Source organism: Mercenaria mercenaria, chromosome 1 (assembly GCF_021730395.1).
Source record: "Mercenaria mercenaria strain notata chromosome 1, MADL_Memer_1, whole genome shotgun sequence".
Lineage (NCBI taxonomy): Eukaryota > Metazoa > Mollusca > Bivalvia > Venerida > Veneridae > Mercenaria > Mercenaria mercenaria.
Window position 1 is genome coordinate 23564079 of NC_069361.1, and position 22756 is coordinate 23586834.

The 22756-nt window shown below is 36.4% G+C and overlaps 1 protein-coding gene across 2 annotated transcripts in view; it reads right to left on the reverse strand.

The window, feature by feature from the left end:
• Nucleotides 1-22756, reverse strand: part of LOC123543672 (serine/threonine-protein kinase D1-like) — an 87565-nt gene that overhangs the window by 41668 nt on the left and 23141 nt on the right. For both annotated transcript variants that reach the window (XM_045329747.2, XM_045329741.2), the window contains exons 3-7: nt 17811-17942; nt 16167-16312; nt 10546-10668; nt 3581-3791; nt 2106-2183 (exon numbers count right to left, since the gene is read on the reverse strand). In XM_045329747.2, the coding sequence (XP_045185682.1) occupies nt 2106-2183; nt 3581-3791; nt 10546-10668; nt 16167-16312; nt 17811-17942 (690 nt within the window). The remainder of the gene's footprint in view (nt 1-2105; nt 2184-3580; nt 3792-10545; nt 10669-16166; nt 16313-17810; nt 17943-22756) is intronic.

Consider the following 22756-nt stretch of genomic DNA (forward strand, 5'->3'; position numbering starts at 1 on the left):
TACTGTTTGTGGCCTATTGGTATTCACATGTTGGAGTAACCGGTCTACAATGCTGTGTCGGTAGTGGTAACTGGTCTACAATGCTGTTCAGCAGTAATGGAATGGAGTAACCAGTCTACAATGCTGCGCCGGTAGTGGTTGGTAATTATGTTCAACGGCCATAATTCCTAAGTGTCTTGGCCGATTTGGCTAGTTATCGAACTTGGCCAAGGTCTTATGGTCAAACACATTTTGTTCAAGTTTGATGAAGATCGGATGAAAAATCTTCGACTTAGAGTGTGGACAAGCTTTGTGACAGACAGGCAGACAACACACTCAAAACATGGTACCATTAGGAACTTTTACGTCTTAAACAGTTTTTCTGTAACTTCCAGATATTTGGGGATTTCATAACTTAACTATTGCAGATCTGTTGTGGACATGACAATTTAAGGCTTAAAAGTCCATTAAGACGTCTAAATCTAGAAATACTTTAAGGATGTTCACGTATTAGGAAATAAGGCGATAATGGGGACCATCCCTAGATGGATTTCAGCTTTCATTCAGACATCTCAATCAGCAGCAGCTACAGTAAACTGATTTAAACTTAGAAGAGCTATAAATTAGGAAGTCGGTGACCACACTGATCTCTATATTCTGTATTAAGTGTTTTGCACTGACCTAAATAAAACTTATACATCATACACAGCAACTTTATTACATAGTAGTAATAGTAGTAGTAGTGAACTTATTTTGAATTCTGGCCAGTAGTTTCAGAAGCCATATGGCTAAAAATAGCCAAGCCCTGGGCAGGCGTGCAAAAATGGTCTGAAGGTCTTTGGTAGAGGGGGCACAAACATGTGACCCTTTGGGAAAGGCCAATTTTGACCCCAGAGGCATGATTTGAATGCAATAAGTAGAGGACCATGAGACAATGTTTAAGCTCTGGGTCTAGTAGGTTCAAACAAGACTGTTAGACAGCAAGTGTTTTTTTCATAAATAGGAGACTGCAGGGTTGAGCCAATTTTAACACCAGAGGCATGATTTGAACATATTTGACAGAATGATGCCCATTACACATTGCTTTAAGCAAAATACCATTGCTCCACTGCTAAGGTAATATACAAGAAGATTTTATAAAGTTTCTCCTATATAAGTCTATATAAAACAACTGAACCCTAGGGTGAGGCCAATTTTGACCCTTGTTTGGGGGTCAAATTTAAGTTTAAGACAGGACAATTTTTAAAGTTATTCCAAGTGAATACCAGTGTGGGCTAATTTTGAACCCAGGAGCATAATTTGAAGCAGCTTAGTAGATGACAACGACATATTGCTATATGCCAGATATCTCAACTCTGGGCCTTGAGGTTTTGGGGAATTTTCTTTTAAGTTTTTCTTTCCATTGCCGTGGCAACCATGTTTTAATTGTAAGAGATTTCTTTTTTTAACAACTTTAGTACAGGACAATCCAAGGAACATGCTGGCCAAGTTTCATCAACTTCCACCAAATGTTTTCAGAGCAGATCTTTTCTGAAGAAAATGGCAAGCAGACAACAGGGTCAGTGACCACAACAGCTAGTCCCGAGCACTTTGTGCTCAAGTCAGCTACAAAAGTAAATAAAATAAAATTGATGCCAGGCTTTAAACAGCTATATCTGCTACACTTCAAATTTCATTAATTCATTCAAAAGCTATTACTAAAGACCAATGCCTTAACCCATAATTTTTTTTATAAGGAAAGTAAAAAATTTAGTTACATAATTCAAAATGTATTTGTGCTAGAGTTATGGTTCTTGTGCACTGCACTTCTAATTATTTCCTTACCTTACTTAAGTTTAATTATCTTCTATAATTACCAATGATATGGACAGACAAGGGAAAGGGGACCCCCGCCTCACACACCCCACAAAAAATACTGAGGCTAAACTTGGCTTCTGCAGACTGCATTTGTCCTTATTTCCATTTCCCATGCTAAGTTCTTACATTATGCTTCAGACAGATAGACAGACAGACAGATGGACCGACACATGAACTGATGAATGGTTCAGTTACGTTTGGGGTCTAAAATACTAATTATATCAATCAATGGCAATTAAGCCATGAATTTATATACAATTTGTACATACCTTCACCACTTGGGAGGTCTCCAGCACATTCCTTGGGCACTTGTGGGGCACATTTCTTGTGACAGTTAAATTTACAATCTGAAATATTTTAAGTTTGTGATACAATTATCTCAAAAACATTTCTATTTCTCTACCTCGCTCACCTGACACATATTTAACAAATACATATTTTAAGTAAAAATAATATCGGCTAAATTCTTCTGCCACTGCTAAATGGATAGTGAAATTGGACAATTTTATTTTCAAGGTGTTACCTGAATTACTCGAATGCGACACATGAAATCGCACACAGACTGAAGTGATCTTGGTCTGCATTTGCAAAGGCAAATCACTTCCAAAGGTTAAAGGGTTACAAGCTGAAAGTTTTTACACATCAGAATGTGATTTGGACTCAACACATGACCAAGATCAGGCAGCACAGACGTGCAAGCTGATCTTGGTCTGCACTGGTTGCAAAGGCAGAATCACTTGCTGCCAACAGGCTAAAGGTTAAAGCATGTCAGTTTTTATCAACATCACAGAATGTGATAAGTTGGGTAGCTATTAGACACTAAATGATTAATACTGTAAAAGCAGAAATTTTCGTGACACTTTAACTTTCGATATATTTGCAAGGCCCAATATCTTGCAAAAATAAATCCTTGTGTAAATATTCACCATAAGTATAATTCAAATTCTAGTAGGATACCATTTTTACAATTTCGCAAATATTAAACCTTGTAAACATACTCAAAATTTCAGATCTGCGGAATTTTGACCTAGCGAAAATATGTGCTTTTACAGTAGTCTAACATGTCCCTCTTTGTTTTTCTACTTAATAATGAAGACTGAAACTGTTCATGCTATTATGCAACAAAATCACTGTTTTCAGGTCACAACTATTATGTTATAGTGTCAAACGTCATCAAAGCAGTGCACTGGAAAATAAGAACATACAAACCAGAAAATATATGAGCCGTACCATGAGAAAACCAACATAACGCATTTGTGACCAGCATGAATCCAGACCAGCCTGTGCATCCACGCAGTCTGGTCAGGATCCATACTGTTTGCTTACAGTTTCTCTAATTGCAACAGGCTTTGAAAGCGAACAGCATGGATCCTGACCAGACTATGCAGATGTGCAGGCTGGCCTGGATCCAAGCTGGTCGCAAATGCACTATGTTGGTTTTCTCATGGTATGGCTCATTTGCTGGTTGTTGTCATGGATGTAGACTATAATCCTTGACATTGAGTTAGAATAAACATATCAAGCAGTAATTTTCTCTTAAATCGTTGTTTCAGAAGTATATCACTGTATACCGAGGGCACAACTTTTGCTTCTAGAGTCTTCAACACGGTGGTATTATTACTAACTAAAGTTATGAGTTCTGACTATAATTTTAAAATGCTGTACGAACAGTAGAGTATAACACTAGCACTAGAAACCTCTCTTTGTAAGAAAAATGTGAAATTATCTCGGCAACATTACTCACCTTTACACTGTACTCCTTGCCTGAACAATCCCTTAAGTAGTTTTCTACACCACATACAGACAGTGGGACGTGTATAGTTGTGAACAATAAACGTATGGGGCACTTTGATACGACTGGCAAATTCTCTCTCCAGCCAGATTGGTCGACCACTCCATGACTTAGATCGGCTGTTACGTCCCTCAAGAATAGGTTGCCCTGGTACTAATAATGTCTGAAATCATATCAGCAAATTGTAAAGTAGAACAAAATAAGTTTAGAAATGAGAAAGAAGTTATAATCCTTAAAACATAGAGATTGACACTATTTAAAAGTCACACCAAAAAAGGTAAGGTCATATAGAGGTTGTTCTTGCGTGTCTTACATCTGGATTGTAACCATTTTTCAACATTACTTTATTTACATACAACATGCACGAAGGTCTAAGTCTTACCAGTGTTCTCTAACTGGATTCCTTACAAGAACCAGTTCTCTGGAACTACTTATCTGACATGTTCCCCAAATAAATAAGAGGTGGTTTATGGTGGCATATTTCTGCCATGAGATAGCTAGATAGCTAATGCGATATTTAAATAGGTTATCTTGATAAGGTGGTCAAAAGCTTCCTGGAAATATAATTGCGATAACTAAATGCATTATTATTCTGATACTCATTATGTATTATTTCTTCAGAATAATGCAAACATTTCCTATTCTTAAAAAGGTTAGAATAATATCACAATCTTGTGGCAGAGATATGCTACCATACTGGATGAATAGCCTTAGACCTATCATCTTCACTCAATTATCATCAAGAACATATGAGCCGCGCCATGAGAAAACCAACTTAGTGGGTTTGCGACCAGCATGGATCCAGACCAGCCTGCGCATCCACGCAGTCTGGTCAGGATCCATGCTGTTCGCTAACAGGTACTCAAATCCCAATAGACTTTGAAAGCGAACAGCATGGATCCTGACCAGACTGCGCGGATGCGCAGGCTGTTCTGGATCCATGCTGGTCGCAAACCCACTATGTTGGTTTTCTCATGGCATGGCTCATATCAATACACCATATCACAGAATTTCGGACTTTCAACTTATATATCTATCTAAGCTGGTCTAAAATATTGAAATCAACACCAATTTACTAATATATATTTTGACTAGACTGAATATGTTATTACCATAGTCATGACATGTTGTGAATCATGGTTACATAATGAGACTTAGCAGACATAAGAAATCTTCATTCATCTAGCAGAAAACAAACTTCATTTACGTATTTGGAAAATAATCTCAATTTATTGAGATATCAGTTACAATTCTTTCCACCCAAAATGTAATTTTATTGGCTGGAGATTTATTTAATCCTTCAAAGTAAATGAAACCTAGCCCTAGTCATTTCTTAGAGAGAATAACTTTCGAAACTAAAGAAAATTCCGTAGAGACTTAATATCCAGGACTGAACGCACAACTGCAATAACTCCTTCTTTAGTCAATGTGAGTTACAGCAGTTTTCTGTTCAACCCTTGATCTATAGATGAAACAACAGTTACTCAGCATTTCTATACAATTTACAGACAATTCAATATGATGCTTATATACAAATTACAAATATATATATTCCACTGAGTATTGTATCTGCTCAAACCTGTTCTATCTGCAATCATTCAGCCTTTGTGATACATTACTAGACTGACAAACTGCCACAATAACAAAACTGTTTCCATTTTCAATTACAAGATAAATTGTCTTATTTCAGCAAATTTACAATTTATGTAGAGAATCACCAGTTGTGTTTGTTTAGAACACAGCATTTGATCACAGTGTGAATACTGGTGAATAAAGGCCTGAAATTGGAAAGCTTTTAGCTTGCTGTGACATAAAAATCTCATTTACACATCTCAAAAACCACTCTGTATGAACATCATGGGTAGTCCAAGAGACATAAACAAGAGGGCCAAGATGGCCCTAGGTCGCTCACCTAAGAAACACTCCATAACAGTGTAAAACATGTTTGACCTAGTGATTTCATGGAAACAAATATTCTGACCAATTTTCATTAAGATTGGACCAAAAAATTGGTCTCTTGCGATAAAACAAGCATTTTCTTAGATATGACCTAGTTTTTGACCCTAGATGACCCATGTTCAAACTCGACCTAGATTTTATCAAGGCAATCATTCTGGCCAAAATTCATGAAGATCAACTGAAAAATACAGCCTCTATCACATACAGAAGTTTTTTCTTTGATTTGACCAAGTGACCTAGTTTTTGACCTCAGATGACCCATATTCAAATTCGACCTAGATTTCATTAAGGCAATCAACCTGACCAAATTTCATAAAAATCAATTGAAAAAAACAGTCTCTATCGCATACACAAGATTTTTCTTTAATTTGACCTAGTGACCTAGTTTTTGACCTCAGATAACCCATATTCAAAATCGACCTAGATTTCATCAAGGCAATCACTCTGACCAAATTTCATGAAGATCAATTGAAAAATACATCCTCTATTGCATACACAATGTTTTTCTTCGATTTGACTTAGTGACCTAGTTTTTGACCCCAGATGACCCATTTTTGAACTCGTCCTAGATTTTATCAAGGTAATCATTCTGGCTAAATTTCATGAAGATCAGTTGAAAAATACAGCCTCTATTGCATACACAAGGTTTTTCTTTGATTTGACCTAGTGACCTAGTTTTTGAACCCAGATGACCCATTTTCGAACTTTTTCTTAATTTCATCAAGGTAATCATTCTGACCAAAATTCATGAAGATCAATTGAAAAATACAGCCTCTATCGCATACACAATGTTTTTACGTGATATGACCTAGTGACCTAGTTTTTGACCCCAGATGACCCATTTTCGAACTCGGCCTAGGTTTCATCAAGGTAATCATTCTGACCAAAATTCATGAAGATCAATTGAAAAATACCGCCTCTATCGCATACACAAGGTTTTTCTTTGATTTGACCTAGTGACCTAGTTTTTGACCCGAGATGACCCATTTTCAAACTCGGCCTAGATTTCATCAAGGAAATCATTCTGACCAAAATTCATGAAGATCAATTGAAAAATACAGCCTCTATCGCATACACAAGGTTTTTCTTTGATTTGACCTAGTGACCTAGTTTTTGACCCGAGATGAACCATTTTCGAACTCGGCCTAGACTTCATCAAGGCAATCATTCTGACCAAAATTCATGAAGATCAATTGAAAAATACAGCCTCTATCGCATACACAAGGTTTTTCTTTGATTTGACCTAGTGACCTAGTTTTTGACCCCAGATGACCCATTTTCGAACTCAGCCTAGATTTCATCAAGGTTATCATTCTGATCAATATTCATGAAGAAGAATTGAAAAATACAGCCTCTATCGCATACACATGGTTTTTCTTTGATTTGACCTAGTGACCTAGTTTTTGACCCGAGATGACCCATTTTCAAACTCGGCTTAGATTTCATCAAGGTTATCATTCTGACCAATATTCATGAAGATTAATTGAAAAATACCGCCTCTATCGCATACACAAGGTTTTTCTTTGATTTGACCTAGTGACCTAGTTTTTGACCCGAGATGACCCATTTTCGAACTCGGCCTAGATTTCATCAAAGTTATCATTCTGACCAATATTCATGAAGATTAAATGAAAAATACAGCCTCTATCGCATACACAAGGTTTTTCTTTGATTTGACCTAGTGACCTAGTTTTTGACCCGAGATGACCCATTTTCGAACTCGGCCTAGATTTCATCAAGGTTATCATTCTGACCAATATTCATGAAGATTAATTGAAAAATACAGCCTCTATCGCATACACAAGCTAAATGTTGACAGACGACAGACGACAGACGACAGACGACAGACGACGGACGACAGACGCCGGACATCGAGCGATCAGAAAAACTCACCTGAGCATTGCTCAGGTGAGCTAAAAAAGCCATTTTATATGCGTGCTTTATAACACAAAAGCAAAGACTGAGTAACAGCAAAATCACTCTCTGCTTTCATAGTGGAAGAGGAGATAAATCAGTGATTAATGAAGCTGATGTTATGATTGTGTTCATTCTCCCATCACTTTTGGTTCTTCACTAAATCTCCCATTTCAGGTTTGAACTTCCCACTCATTTTCCAATCACTTCTGGTTCTTCAGCTTTGCAATTCCACTCAATTTCCCATTGCTTTTGGTTCTTCAGCTTTGCACCTCGACTCATTCTCCAATCACTTCTAGTTCTTCAGCTTTGCACTTCCAGTCATTCTATGATTGCTTTTAGTACTTCAGATCTACACTCTTTTTTAATTCATTCTCCAATTGCTTTTGGTACTGCAGCTCTGCACTTCCCTCATTGTCGTATCACTTCTGTTTCTTCAGCATTGCACTTCAACTCATTCTCTCATCGATTTTGGTTCTTCAGCTTTACACTTCCACTTCTCCCATGGCTTTTGGTTCTTCAGCTTTGCACTTCCACTCATTCTCTGATCACATCTGGTTCTTCAGCTTTGCACTTCCACTCCTTCTCCCATTGCTTTTGGTTCTTCAGCTTTTCACTTCCACTGATTCTCTGATCACTTCTGGTTTTTCAGCTTTGCACTTACACTCCTTCTCCCATCGCCTTTGGTTCTTCAGCTTTGCACTTACACTCGTTCTCCCGTCGCTTCTGGTTCTTCAGCTTTGCACTTCCACTCCTTCTCCCATCGCTTTTGGTTCTTCAGCTTTGCACTTACACTCATTCTCCCATCGCTTTTGGTTCTTCAGCTTTGCACTTCCACTCCTTCTCCCATCACTTGTAGTTCTTCAGCTTTGCACTTACACTCGTTCTCCCATTGCTTTAGGTTCTTCAGCTTTGCACTTACACTCCTTCTCCCATCGCTTGTGTTCTTCAGCTTTACACTTACACTCATTCCCCCTATCGCTTTTGGTTCTTCAGCTTTGCACTTCCACTCCTTCTCCCATCGCTTTTGGTTCTTCAGCTTTGCACTTACACTCGTTCTCCCATCGCTTTTGCACTTCCACTCGTTCACCCATCGCTTTTGTTCTTCAGCTTTGCACTTACACTCGTTCTCTCATCGCTTTTGGTTCTTCAGCTTTGCACTTACACTCATCCTCCCATTGCTTTTGGTTCTACAGCTTTGCACTTCCACTCATTCTCGCATCACTTCTAGTTCTTCAGCTTTGCACTTCCACTCATTCTCCCATTGCTTTTGGTTCTTCAGCTTTGCACTTCCATTCATTTTCCCACCACTTTTGGTTCTTCAGCTTTGCACTTCCACTCATTCTCAAATTGCTTTTGGTTCTTCAGCTTTATACTTCCACACATTCTCCAATCACTTCTGGTTCTTCAGCTTTAAACTACCACACATTCTCCCATCACTTCTGGTTCTTCAGCTTTACACTTCCACACATTCTCCCATCACTTTTGGTACTTCAGCTTTGCAATTCCACTCTTTCTCTCATCTTTTTTTTGTTCTTCAGCTTTGCACTTCCACTCTTACTCTGATTGCTTTTTGGACTAATTTACATCTGAATTTCCACTCATTCTCTGATTGCTTTTTGTAGTTTAGATCTACACTTCCATTCATTTTCCCATTGCTTTTGGTTCTTCAGCTTTGCACTCCCACTCTTTCTTCCGCCGCCTTTGATACTTCAGTTTGCACTTCCACAGACTCTCTGATCGCTTCTGGTTCTTTAGCTTCACACTTCCACTCATTCTCCCATTGCTTTTGATACTTTAGCTTTTCACTCCCAGGGTCCCATTCTCCTACTGCTTTTGGTACTTCAGATCTGCATTGCCTCTCTTTACTAAGTTGTGACATGCTGATTTAAAAGAGTCTGCAAATCATGAATAATTGGTCCATGACATGATCACTGATTTGACTAATTTTGATGTCCTAATAATGGTCCTAAAAATGAGCTAAATCTAGTAAAATTGCTATTCTTACTATGCATTTAAAACGTTGCAAGGATAGTGGGAAAAAAATGAAGAAATATAATTGCCCTAAATTGGAAAAGGTTTAGCTTTGTCATCATATTTTAGCCAGAACTGAAACATCTGATTTTCATCACATTTAATCTACAATTAAGCATTTTGTACTGATTTAACTTACATGGAAATCGAATTTTGATTGACTTCCAAGACTATCATGTAAACTAGTATCCTTAAAGGTTTATAATGCCATAGTTACTGTATCGAGGGCTTGGCGCAAAACTATTGTATCTTGTTCTTTATTTATATGCACTTACAATAGTTTTGCACCAAGCCCTCGGTATATAATGTGGCTACCAAATATCAGTCCTATTTTTGATTATGTTGTCTCATATTGTATTTAAAGTTTGAATACTGTAAAAATATAGTAGAAAGTATTAATTTATTGACTAAATTTTAATAGATATAGATTTAAGGAATATTGAAGGAAATTATTTTCAAGACAGTTTCAAAATGCTGCCTGTACATGTTGCAGAGATGGGAAAAGACTTGACAGGAGCTATGGGACTAAGTGAATCCTATAGCACCCTACCCTAGTTTCAACAAAAGATAAACAACATTGTTAGTGGTCAAACAAATAACATTTAACTATAGTTTTCTCTGAAATTACTTCAAAGCTAGACTGCTGGTAAAGAACATATCATTCTAAGTATACATTTAGTTCCGGTGGTTGGTGGTCCCATTTTGCAGCTAAACAGAAACCTTTTAACAATTATTATCCAAGGAACATTTAAGCCAAAATTCATTAGCTTTCAATCAATTGTTTAAGAGATGCTGTCTGATCTTGTATAAGCAATATTAAATTCCTTTCTGTGGATTCAAAGTTATTGTCTAAAATGTATTGGGATGGATGGGACAAAGTAATTCTAAAATAGCCATTGCAAACTTGTTTTGTTGGATAAGGTATCCAAAAGGAGACTTTTCATGTCTTACCACAGTACGAATTACCCACAGCAACTAACGGCTAATATCAAAACATGCACTATACATACACTGTACTTGTATTCCGTTCTCCGTGGGTTGCTGTCTGATGGACCAAAGCTGATAGGTCGAGAGCCCATGTGTCGTGGGCTCCTGGGCCCGGGGGAGGGAGGTAGAGAGACGGTGGTACAATTCTACAACAAATCATAACACACAATAAATATACTGCAGAATCACTTCATATACATTGAAACTGTCAAGTTTAAAAAGAAGCCATTGATTAATCAGTATACTGAAAATTCTCATAAATTTCTCATATTTCTACAGTAACCCTGACAACATACAAATAAAAGTTAGTTCCTTGAAACTAAAAATTGATATCCTATTGACTACATTACTGAATTTGTTTTTTCCAGTTGTTTCGTTACGGCTGATGCAGAAAAACAAACACCGAATACCTGTAGTTTTTGTAAAATGAAAGTAATACTGAATTGCAATGGTCTTATTTACTTGACAGTCTCAATATAGATATTTTGCATGACATGCAAAAGAGATACCTGAAGACAGATAAAGATATTAGAAATATACAAGTCATCACCTTAAAAAGGAGACAGGACGTCAGAAATATTTGAGTCATTTCCTTAAAACAAAAAGCTTGTATTGACAAGTCAAAGTTTAAAGTTAAAGCAATGTTAGGACAACTTTTAAATCTTTTTGTAATACTACATGTTTTTTATGCAAATAATGAATAGAGAAATGAGCCGTGCCATGAGAAAACCAACATAGTGGCTCCGTGCAGTCTGGTCAGGATCCATGCTGTTCACTAACAGTTTCTTTAATTGCAATAGGCTTTGAAAGCGAACAGCATGGATCCTGACCAGACTAGGCGGATGCGCAGGCTGGTCTGGATCCATGCTGGTCGCAAACGCACTATGTTGGTTTTCTCATGGTGCGGCTCAAATTTATTTTCTTAAAGCTTCTCACTCAAAGCTCACTTTTTAAAACTTGCGTTTTCAGATATTGGCCTTAAAATGCTACATTAGTCACTGAAATTATAAATTTTGCACACACAAAAATCCATATAAACACTGAAAATGGATTAAAACATCAGAGATGCTTTTAAAACAAAGAATAACTTAAAAATTCTACTGTCTGATACACTTAAAATCCATAACAAGTTTTTTTGTAAATTGTGGCTTTATTTTGTAAGATCCAGATACAAGTTACAACAATCCTAAAGTCACTCCTAGGTTGGCTGAAGCCCATTTTTTGAACTTTTAAGATATCTTTAATAATATTGAATATTGTGAAACATGTATATTTCTCTGCATAAAATTCTAGCCCATGAAAAATATTTAAAAAGTCTCTCCTTTTTACATATTGCTTTTACACTATGACCGCCTTAATGTTTTATATCAGTCTGTCAACAGACAAAGTCAAAACTGACATAAAAATAGTGTCCAAAATAGCTGAAATTTACCATGGGAAAACCCTATTAACCCTTATCATGCTTACACAATTTATTCTGCCATTGCGACCAGTGTAGATCATGGTGCACATCCGTGCAGTCAAATCAAGATCTGCACTGTTCGCTTAAATCAGTCAGTATCTTTTAGGTAAGCACCCCTTTTAACAGTTAATGGTACTGTCCGAATTGAAAGATGGGCAAGTTTATTATAGAAATTTAGCAGGGTAATGGTTTAAATCACTTTTGGGATGATGTATAATATGAATGATGTTTTGTTACATTTAATGAGAAATCAAGGAAAAACCGTGTCACAGAGAAGGTTAAGATTGAACAGTACCTGTGTTCTACTACTGTTTCTCTATATCAGATATGCATTCTATAAAATTCTGTGATATGCAAAATTCTTCAATAGGATATGCAAATATAGAAATTTCTATTAATCCAACAAGATCATTCTGTTTAATATGATGACTTTTATGTAAATGACATATACAGTATCACTGAGGCAGACACAGTGTCACCTTCAGCAAATGTCACTTTCAGCTTCTGATCAAACAATACTATTTATGTTTCATACTCATGTAAAGTGAACACAATACTTTTTATAAAACTTCTACTACTACAGTATCCTATCCCGGTAACCACACACAAATTACCATAGATCAGACTGAAGATAGTTCACTTAGTTTACAATTTCAACAAAAGGACATTCTGAATAGTGTGTGATCAATGCGTATAATATGTGTTTGGTGTTGTGCCAGGTTTACAGGGTTAAGGTGAAGGCGTGAGTAAAAAAATTGAAGGAGTGGGGTTGGGGCTCAATATGGGGTTGGGGGTGATGGAATACTAAGAGATAATATCAAGATACACTATTAGAGCCGCGCCATGAGAAAACCAACATAGTGGCTTCGCGCAGTCTGGTTAAGATCCATGCTGTTTGCTTTCATAGCCTACTGCAATTAGAGAAACCGTTAGTGAACAGCATAGATCCTGACCAGACTACGCGGATGCGCAGGCTGGTCTGGATCCATGCTGGTCGCAAAGCCACTATGTTGGTTTTCTCATGGCGCAGCTCATTCAACTTTTAAGGTGCTAGTAATTTGGTACATAATGCAACCATTCTTAACTGTTCAAGAAAACATTTGGCGGACTACCGTGCTAAAACAACAGTATATATAGCTCAAAAGCATTCAAACGTACTTTGCTTTCAAACAATCTAAAATGCTTTCAGAAAATATTTTACAACATGCTAAATGGACATTTCACCACAATTATTTCATTAATATCAAATTATTTCAACTAAAAATGTGGTTTCTGTCTCACAGTCCCAATCTCAGTACTGCTCCGTTAAGTCACCATTTTACCCACTGTCCCGTAAATAGTGAAGATACATATTCTGAGTCTTTTTATACATGTACATAAATCTCAAAATAAGTGTTTGTAGCTAAAATAATGTGGAACATTTAAATGTGTATTTAGAAATGAATCAATCAGCATCAATGGAACATACACCCTGTAAAATTTTAATGCATGTACATTTTTTTTCTTGCCAAAATAAAACATACAGAGCAGATCCTTTTTTGCTTTTGAGGTAAAAAGTCATGACTTGAAGATGATAACACAACTGGCGTTTAGACTTACTGAAAATTGTCATTGTTATTTGTGTAACAGGAGATTCCAGGCAGTCAGACAAAAATCAGGAGAGCTCTGTGTATAGCTGGCAGCAAAACCTCAACAAAATTTAACCTATGAACATGGAACATTTGTGCGTTTTTCAGGTCAAAAACCTTACCAGCGTGTCCACAATGAATTTGTTAACAACACACTGTCAGGTGTTTGAAGTTAATTTCAAGAATGGTGCATTTTTCAGGTTCTATTCAGATGTTTCTGTTGGGATAATGCATAGTTTTTCATGTATATCATAATATTTGTAGAATCAGAAGACCTAGTCCTGAGGGATTCTGCAGATGCTTGTTACCTCTAATGTACATTTGAGCCGCACCATGAGAAAACCAACATAGTGCTGTTGCGACCAGCATGGATCCAGATGCGCAGGCTGGTCTGGATCTATGCTGGTCGCAAACGCACTATGTTGGTTTTCTCATGGCACGGCTCATTTAACGTGTAAAGAGCTTGATATTATGTCTTCACTCAAACTTGTTTCAGTTCATGTTACAGGACTATCACATGTTTATGTTTGCCCCTGAACACAGATATATTATAAGGTGTGACCTCCTTGTTAACTCATATAACTGCTAAAACACACTGAATAACTGAAGTTTTATACCAGAATAATTTTACTGAATGTTTCTTGATGTGCACAACTGTTAGCAGAAAACAGTTCTTCAGGTAAAGAAATTTGCTGAGTCAGCATTCAGAGACGCACAAATTCAGTCAGATATATGCCGACCCCACAAATATAAAGTTATCTCTATGGATCTACATCAGTTTACAATGTGGCTCCATGAGCAAAATTTCTTACCCCTATGGGACATTCTGTTGTGCTTTTGGCAACGAGTTTTATATATTTTCCTTCTTGCATGTCTTCACTCAATGGAAAATAATGTTACTTATGTTACGCCAAAAAGAAACATGTTTGCCCCTGTATGAAATGAAATAGTGACCTTAAATTTGTATTCAAACAGAATGTTACCATGGTAAACAAACTCAGATCAGTTTGGAGAGAAATATATAATGATGACATGGTTGCTTCTCTGCTGAAACTATAGTTCTTCCTTAGTTGTAGTCCATCTTCAACATTATAAAACTAAGTCTTTAAACCTGTCTCAACACTGCAGCATCTGACTGGTTGTATCAGAGCAATAATTTAAAAACTGACCAATGGCAAAGTGGCATTCTGAGAATGTTCAATTCAAATCCAGTCAGCAATAAAGAAAAAGTGCAGACAAACATTATTTAAAATGACCTTAAAGGGCCATAACTCTGCCAAAAATCAATCAAATGGGAACTGGTGTTTATAATTATGTGAAACTAGTCTTACTAATATTTTTACAATATTTGGTTGAAACCCCATAAGTAGCTTCATATAAATAGTCTTGTCAAACTTGTATGACTTGCAGACATACTTTAAACTGCATTCCGAAGAGAAAAAAACACATTAAAGACTATAATTTTTTTGGTATATTGAGGACTGATGATTATCTTTAACTCTGATCTGCAGTTAAATATAACTGATATATAGTGACATGAAGGCCTTTCTGCCAGTTGGTGATAATTTACAAGCCATTCTGATCTTAAACTGATCAATAAAATAGACATCTACTGTTGCCAGTTTGAACTGAGCAGCTCATATATTACTTTTACAAAACAAATAAAATTGAATTAAAATTCCTTCTATAGCTCAACCTAAAATATTATGACAAATAATGCTTTGTGAACTTCTACACTCAGCACTTCTTTAGTCTAATCAACGTATGTTTACATTTCAACACCTTTTCCGCTTACTTTCTTTGTGGATTGATCAAAAAGATTTTTTCAAAAGATTTTAGGCTCAAATTTGGGAAGTGCATTATGCCCACTATATATGGATATTTATGGTAAACCTGTACAAAGGCGGAAAGCCTTACTTCAATGTAAGAGTAAGAGGATTTTCCCCTCTCATGAACCTAAATAAGACATCAGCTTAGATACATATCAGATCATCACACCATTCCAAATAGTGGATATTGATACACCAGCTTACATACAAAATCTTAATTATAACGGAATATGCTGCTGCCTCGGAACAGAGAATGCAACAGCTCTGCCAACATTTAGAAGAGTCAAGATAATGATATAGGTATCTTCCATTGGACTGGACATCAAGGAGATTAAAGCCACCACAAAACTTTTTCAAAATGTACTGACAAAACAACCTCATAACACATGCCATCCAACATATAACATAGAAAGCGACGTAATACACCAAACTATACAAGCAAGTCAAGCACAAATAATTTAGCAACATAATCACATAAGTCATACCCTTTACTAGTTTGTCTTTACCTACAAGTACTGTGGAATCATTTTTTTGTGGACTTGATTGCTACCCCAATCCATAAAATTCCTTAAAAAATCTTTATTATTTTAAAAAATTGTGAGATTCATGTCCAAAACAAAAATGCCACAAAATATTAAATGATTTCACAGTATGGGGCTTTAATTTTTTTTTTCATATTCTAGAACAGTAGATATTCTATAACAACATGTATTTTTGACATATACCTCAGTGGGCGTGGTGGGTTCCGGCTTGTCTTTCAGTGAGAATGATATACTGCTAATACTGCTGGTAGACGTTCGCCTCTGACGATCGTATGAACAATTGTTGGGTATCTTAAAGGCACATCTCTTATGAAAATTTAGGCCGCATCCTGTGTATGAATAAAATGTAAAATATGAAATTTTCAGTGTATAGTATGCTATAATCATAGCCTTCAAATTATTACTGCAATAACAACAAGGGTCCTCTATTGACTAAAAGCAAATATCATATGAAGTTTGAGGGTCTCCAGTATCTGACTAGCTAAGAAACTGTTGCCAATCTTAAGGTTAATGTAACCTTGACCTTCAAGATACTTATACAAGAATCAAGAAAAGTCACCTCCTGGTCACAGACAATGATTCTATGCTACAGTACTTGTTAGCCATAAGACCAAAATGCTTCAGATAGTGATAACAAACAATTTTAATTTTTAAGTTTCAAAGTTGTGACCTCAACCTTTGACACACTGACGTTAAATCATATACTGACCGCAGACAATCATCACATGAAGCTAGGCACCCACAGGACCAAGTGGTTTCCAGTTATTGGTCAGAAACTGTTTTCAGTCTAAAGGAACTTTACCTTTGACCTACTGAGCCCACAAACAATAAAGTTCATCCACTGACCATATGTAATAATCAAACAGATGAAGTTTGAAGGCAGTAAACAAGAGCATTCTATGGTTGCTGTGCAGAAACTGTTTTCAGTCTGAAGGCCACTGTGACCTTGACCTTTGACCTGATCCTGAAAACAAAAGGGACCATCTAAATGACCACAGCCTATCACCCTATCAAATTTGAAGAAAATATATCTAAAAGGTTGTCTAGCCGAAACTATTTTTAGACTCAAGGTCACTGTAATATTAACCTTTAACCTACAGCCCCAACCCCCTACCAAAAATGTGGGTATCCTCTGATCAAAAGCAATCATTTTATAAAGTTTGATTATGGTATGTGCACGCATTTTCTAGTAACTGGTTGAAACCAAATGGTCTACAACAGGAACTACTGACAGACCAACCAATATGAGCAAAGCATTACAGGCCCTCTTCTTCCAAGGAGAAGATAGTGAATCAAATCAACAGTAATCTATGGTCCTCGTAACATTACTTGATCAAATAGGTGCAATCGGAGACCACTGCCACATTTGCTAACAAGACAAGAGCTGTTTATCAAATAACACACTAAGGAAGAGTTGCGTACACAAAAAGTGTGATGGATAGACTACCCTACCAATGGACAGTTCAGACACTATTTATTGTCTAAGTTAACAATATATTTTATTCAAATATATTATCATTTTGAAGATAAATACTCTTCATAATTATTCAAAACCAGCTTCACAAACATAAAAGATTGCTTCATTGCACATGAATTCAAATGCTAAATACCTGAATCTGCACTGTAAAATTGCTGAAAAAAAAAAAAGCCCTAACATTCCATGAACAACAGAAAACCTCTCCTATTTTTCAAATCAGTTCAAAGAATGTATTAAAAACAGTCATGGATTTTAGCCATTTCATGGGATTTGGAATGAAGAAATAAAGAGAAATAAATGACAAATAAAGCTGTGTACTTATTTGTTTTAACAAATACAGTTGATATTACCTTCACATTTGATTCCCTGCTTGACAAGCCCAAACAACATCTCTCCACAAAAATCACAGAAATGAGGTGATTTGTAGGAATGCACAAATAACAGATGTGGTCGTATCTGAAGTTCCTCCATGGTTGCCTTGGCTGAAAGTATACAAACAAAATGAGATTTTCTCTAATTCAATTGTAAAAACTGTGGTGCTATTGAAGCCATCTTGCCATTTGATGAAATTTCGTACTATCTTCAGGGATATACATTTTATTTGAGTTATTTGTAATGAAGATTTTTCTCAAAATTAAAGTGTTAACAATGTGAACTGTGGTGACTGGACTAATTAAAGAGCCATAACTCTAATAACAAGAGGGTCATGATGACCCTGGATCTCTCACCTGAGTAATATGAGCTACATGTTTCAAATGTCAAACTGATGATAAAATATTAAGAAAGTCAGTAGGTCACATTCATGGTCAATGAAATTCAGTTTTACGATTGGTGTGCAAAACTGTGTACGTCATCAAAATTTCAAGGCTGTATCTTAAAAACAAGAAAGTAGGTAAGTAGGTCAAGGTCACAGTCAAGTGACATCATAATACTTGGGGTCATCAGGTAATAATAATTAAACAGTCTTGGAAATAGGATCAAATGATTTTTTAAGTATTTTTTCCTATATAATTCATATAAAAACTAAGTGACCCCAGGGTGGGGCCTCTGTTAACCCCAGGGGCATAATTTGAAAAATTTTGGTAAATGACTACTAGACAATGCAACATTACAAATATCAAAAGCCTAGGTTGTATGGTTTCAGACAAGAAGATCTTTATAGTTTTTTCCTATATAAGTCTATATAAAACTTGGGACCCCCAGGGCAGGGCCTCTTTTCATCCCAGGGGTACAATTTGAACAATTTTGGTTGAGGACCATAAGACAATGCTATAAACCAAATATCACAGGTCTAAGTGTTGTGGTTTCAGACAAGATTTTTAAACTTTTTTTCCTATAAAAGTCTATGTAAAACTTGGGACCCCCGGGGCGGGGCCATATTTGACCCTAAGGGGATAATTTGAACAATCTTGGTAGAAGACCACTAGATGATGCTAAATACCAAATATCAAAGCCCTAGGCCATGTGGTTTTGTACAAGAAGACTTTCAAAGTTTTCCCTATATAAGTCTATATAAACCGTGTGACCCCCGGGGCGGGGCCATATTTGACCCTAGGGGCATAATTTGAACAGTTTTGGTAGAGGACCACTAGATGATGCTACACACCAGATATCAAAGCCCTAGGCCATGTGGTTTTGGACAAGAAGATTTTTAAAGTTTTTCCTTTCGGTTGCCATGGCAACCAGAGTTCTGCATGGAACTCAATTCTTTGAATAATTTTGAAAGGGGGCCACCCAATGATCATTCCTGTGAAGTTTGGTGTAATTTTGCCCAGTGGTTTTCAAGAAGATTTTTTTAGAAAATGTTGACGGACACATGACACACATCACACGACGGACATTGAGCGGTCACAAAAGCTCACCATGACCTTTGGCTCAGGTGAGCTAAAAATTAATGTTAATCTGGACTAATTCAAGGGCTGCAACTCTAGTGTTATTCAATTACTGAATAAGATCTTCATTCTTATGGAAATGTACATTTCAAGCCATTACTGTGCTATTATGCTTAGGCTTGATTTTGTGGTCATCTACATTTTAAAAATTGCCCCCAGGAAATGTGGCCTTTTATGACTTGCATTAACATTATGAAATATGAAAATCTGACTTATCCAAGGAACATAACCCTGGTGTTACTAAATTAAGTTTTACACATTATATCACTTAACTAAGACTGCATGGTGTATGTTTCATGGAGTTAATGCCAAAGCAACAAGGTTTCCAACAACATTTATTGACAAACAGAAGACAATGAACCAATGGTGATCAATTTTTTAAGCACAGCTTGGATGAAAAGGAATCCAAGAGCTGTTAGTAAAACTCATATGTCTAAGGAAACTGTGTATAAAATTATGTTTGCTGTGTCCTTGACCTCTGACCTAATGGTTCAACAACAGCTGCAGTCATTAAGTCCTTTAGAGGCAATCATCCTAAGTATGAACTTTGAAGGCCCACGCCCACAAACAACTGAAGAATTCTTTGTTCCTCTATCAGAAACCGCTTCAAGTCTCAAGGTCACTGTGACATTGACCTTTGAAACAAAAACAATAGGGATCACCTACAATGTCTGAAAGGAGTATGCCTAAGGGTTCTTCATTTATCAAGAGGAAACCTATTAAGACTCTAGGTAACTGTGACCTTGCTTGACTGACCCCAAAATAACAAGGATCATCTAATAACTACAGGCAATTATCCAAGAAGTTTGACGACTGTCGGCCAGTAGAGTTCGCAAGTTATTGAGAACAACCCATTTTCAGTTTGAAGGTCACTGTGACCTTGGCCTTTGACCATCTGACATGCATAACAGTACTGACCACACGCAATCATCCTATGAAGTTTGACGATTGTAGATCAAAAGCAATCTTTAGTTACTGAGCAGAAACCAGTTTCAGTCCAAAGGTCATTTTGACCTTGACCTTTTAACCTACTGATTCTTTAAAGATTAAAGGTTTGATTACCACAGGTTATAAATCATCCCATGAAGTCTAGACCATTGTAGGTGAAGGCATTCTCTAGTTATTAAGTGGAAACCAAGTGGTCTACTGACCTACAGACAATGAGCAAAATAATACACCACAGGGAATAAGAAGTTTCTTGTATGATGCAGACACATTAAATAAATCCGTAAGTCATAAACACAAGTACATCCATTATTCATTTCACTCCAGGACAATAAATGTGTTATGAACCTTGGTTTACACTGCATGTAGCCATTCCAGCTCTATGCTGTGAGCACACTTGTTTTAAACACAATTAAGATATAGATGAAATTGGAAGCAAAATGTTTCTTTAAATTCACCCAAAATATTGTCAACAGTCAGTATTCTGCTTTTTAAGATAACCATATCCTAATAATGTAACTATGTAACACAATATAATCCAAGACTAATGAAATACACATAGTTATTTCCAGAGTATTCTAGTAATAATCCAGGACCTCTAATCTTCTTATCTGCATGAGTACCTTATAGACCATCATACTTACCTCCCCTTGCTAAAAATTTCAACATTTCAGAAAAGATTGATTTCTTTGAAACAATTACATATGCAAAGAAATCCTTGCATTTATGTAGATTTGTTTGAAAATTGGATTCTTTTATTGAAATATCTAGGAAAACTTTTGATTTTTTCTTTAGATGCCACAAGTTTTCCATATAAATCCTTAAAATACTTTTAGCACCCCTTCATACATATCCAAAGTATTTTAAATACTTTTTTGAATTTTACATTTCATTTTAGTCACCTGGATTTGGCTGGAAAAGAGTCCATGTCTGTTATGATCAGTTTGACAGTACCATTTTTTATTTCATCAATGAACTTATCACAAAATTTCAATCACCAGAAAATACATTATTCAATTCTGATTAAAAAACAACCTGATAGAATATTTTTCTCATTTAACTTGCTAGTTACATTGTCAATCCAAATCTGACATTTCGTCAAAGAAAATTACTGACATAGGACCTTTTACAAGAAACGTCTAGAATAAACCAGAAATCATTAGTAAAACTTTCGTCATAAAAAATACAAGAACACCATAATGGGGAGCAATATTATACCCGAAAGTATGACCTTTGAACCCTAGTGTGACCTTGACCTTGTAGCTAGATATCCAGAACATGCACTCTGCACATTGTCTCGATGTGCCGAACATTTGTGTAAACTTTCTTCCAAATCCTTCAAGGGGTTCAAGAGTTACAGAGTTATGACCTTTGACCCCTAAGTGTGACCTTGAACTTGAAGACATCCAGAACATGCACTCTGCATGTTGTCTCAATGTACAGAACATTTGTGCCAAGTTTCTTTGAAATCCTTCAAGGGGTTCAAGAGTTACAGAGAGGACAGACTGACTGACACTGGGGGTTATAATAACATAATTCATCACTTTGGGCATACAAAAATTAATACAAATATTATGCTAGCTTTGATTACCTTTTTTTCTTCTGTCACCTAATTTCTTGATCCTGTTTTTTTACAATTTTGGAGTGTTGCACATTTTACAACCTCAATTAAATCAAGTCTGTTATTATTTTACTTGCAATTATTTTGCTACCTTGTATTTTATAGATAATGCTTTCAAATGGTCCTCCTATAGATCTGACAGATGTGATCAATTTTATAAGCTGGACAGAAAACTGGTCTCCCCACCCCCATCTCCCTTTGTCTCCGAATCCCCCCCCCCCCCAACTAGATACAATTTTTTCTGAGTTACATCAAAGTACTGTGGAACATCATCATACCAGGAATTAAGACATATTTATAAGTCAGATATGTTTGTTTGTTTGTTTTGGGTTTAACGCCGTTTTTCAACAGTATTTCAGTCATGTTACGGCGGGCAGTTAACCTAACCAGTGTTCCTGGATTCTGTACCAGTACAAACCTGTTCTCCACTAGTAACTGCCAACTTCCCCACATGAATCAAAGGTGGAGGACTAATGATTTCAGACACAATGTTGTTTATCAAATAGTCACGGAGAACATATGCCCAGCCCGAGGATCGAACTCACGACCCCGCAATCCGTAGACCAACGCTCTTACCTACTGAGCTAAGCAGGCGGGCAAGTCAGATATGTATTTATCCCATAGAAAATTTAATGTTTATAAAAAATCATGTTAGCTGTTAATGATAATGCCTAAAACTATATATAAACTGCATGTTTCCTTTGATATAACCAGGTGTTAACATTGTCATTCAAATGATGATTTCAGTAAAACCGACAATGTTCTCTTGTTTGAACAAACATTAGTTGAATGCAGCTGACTCCAAGTTTCCAAGCCAACTTGAAGTATAGAAATCATA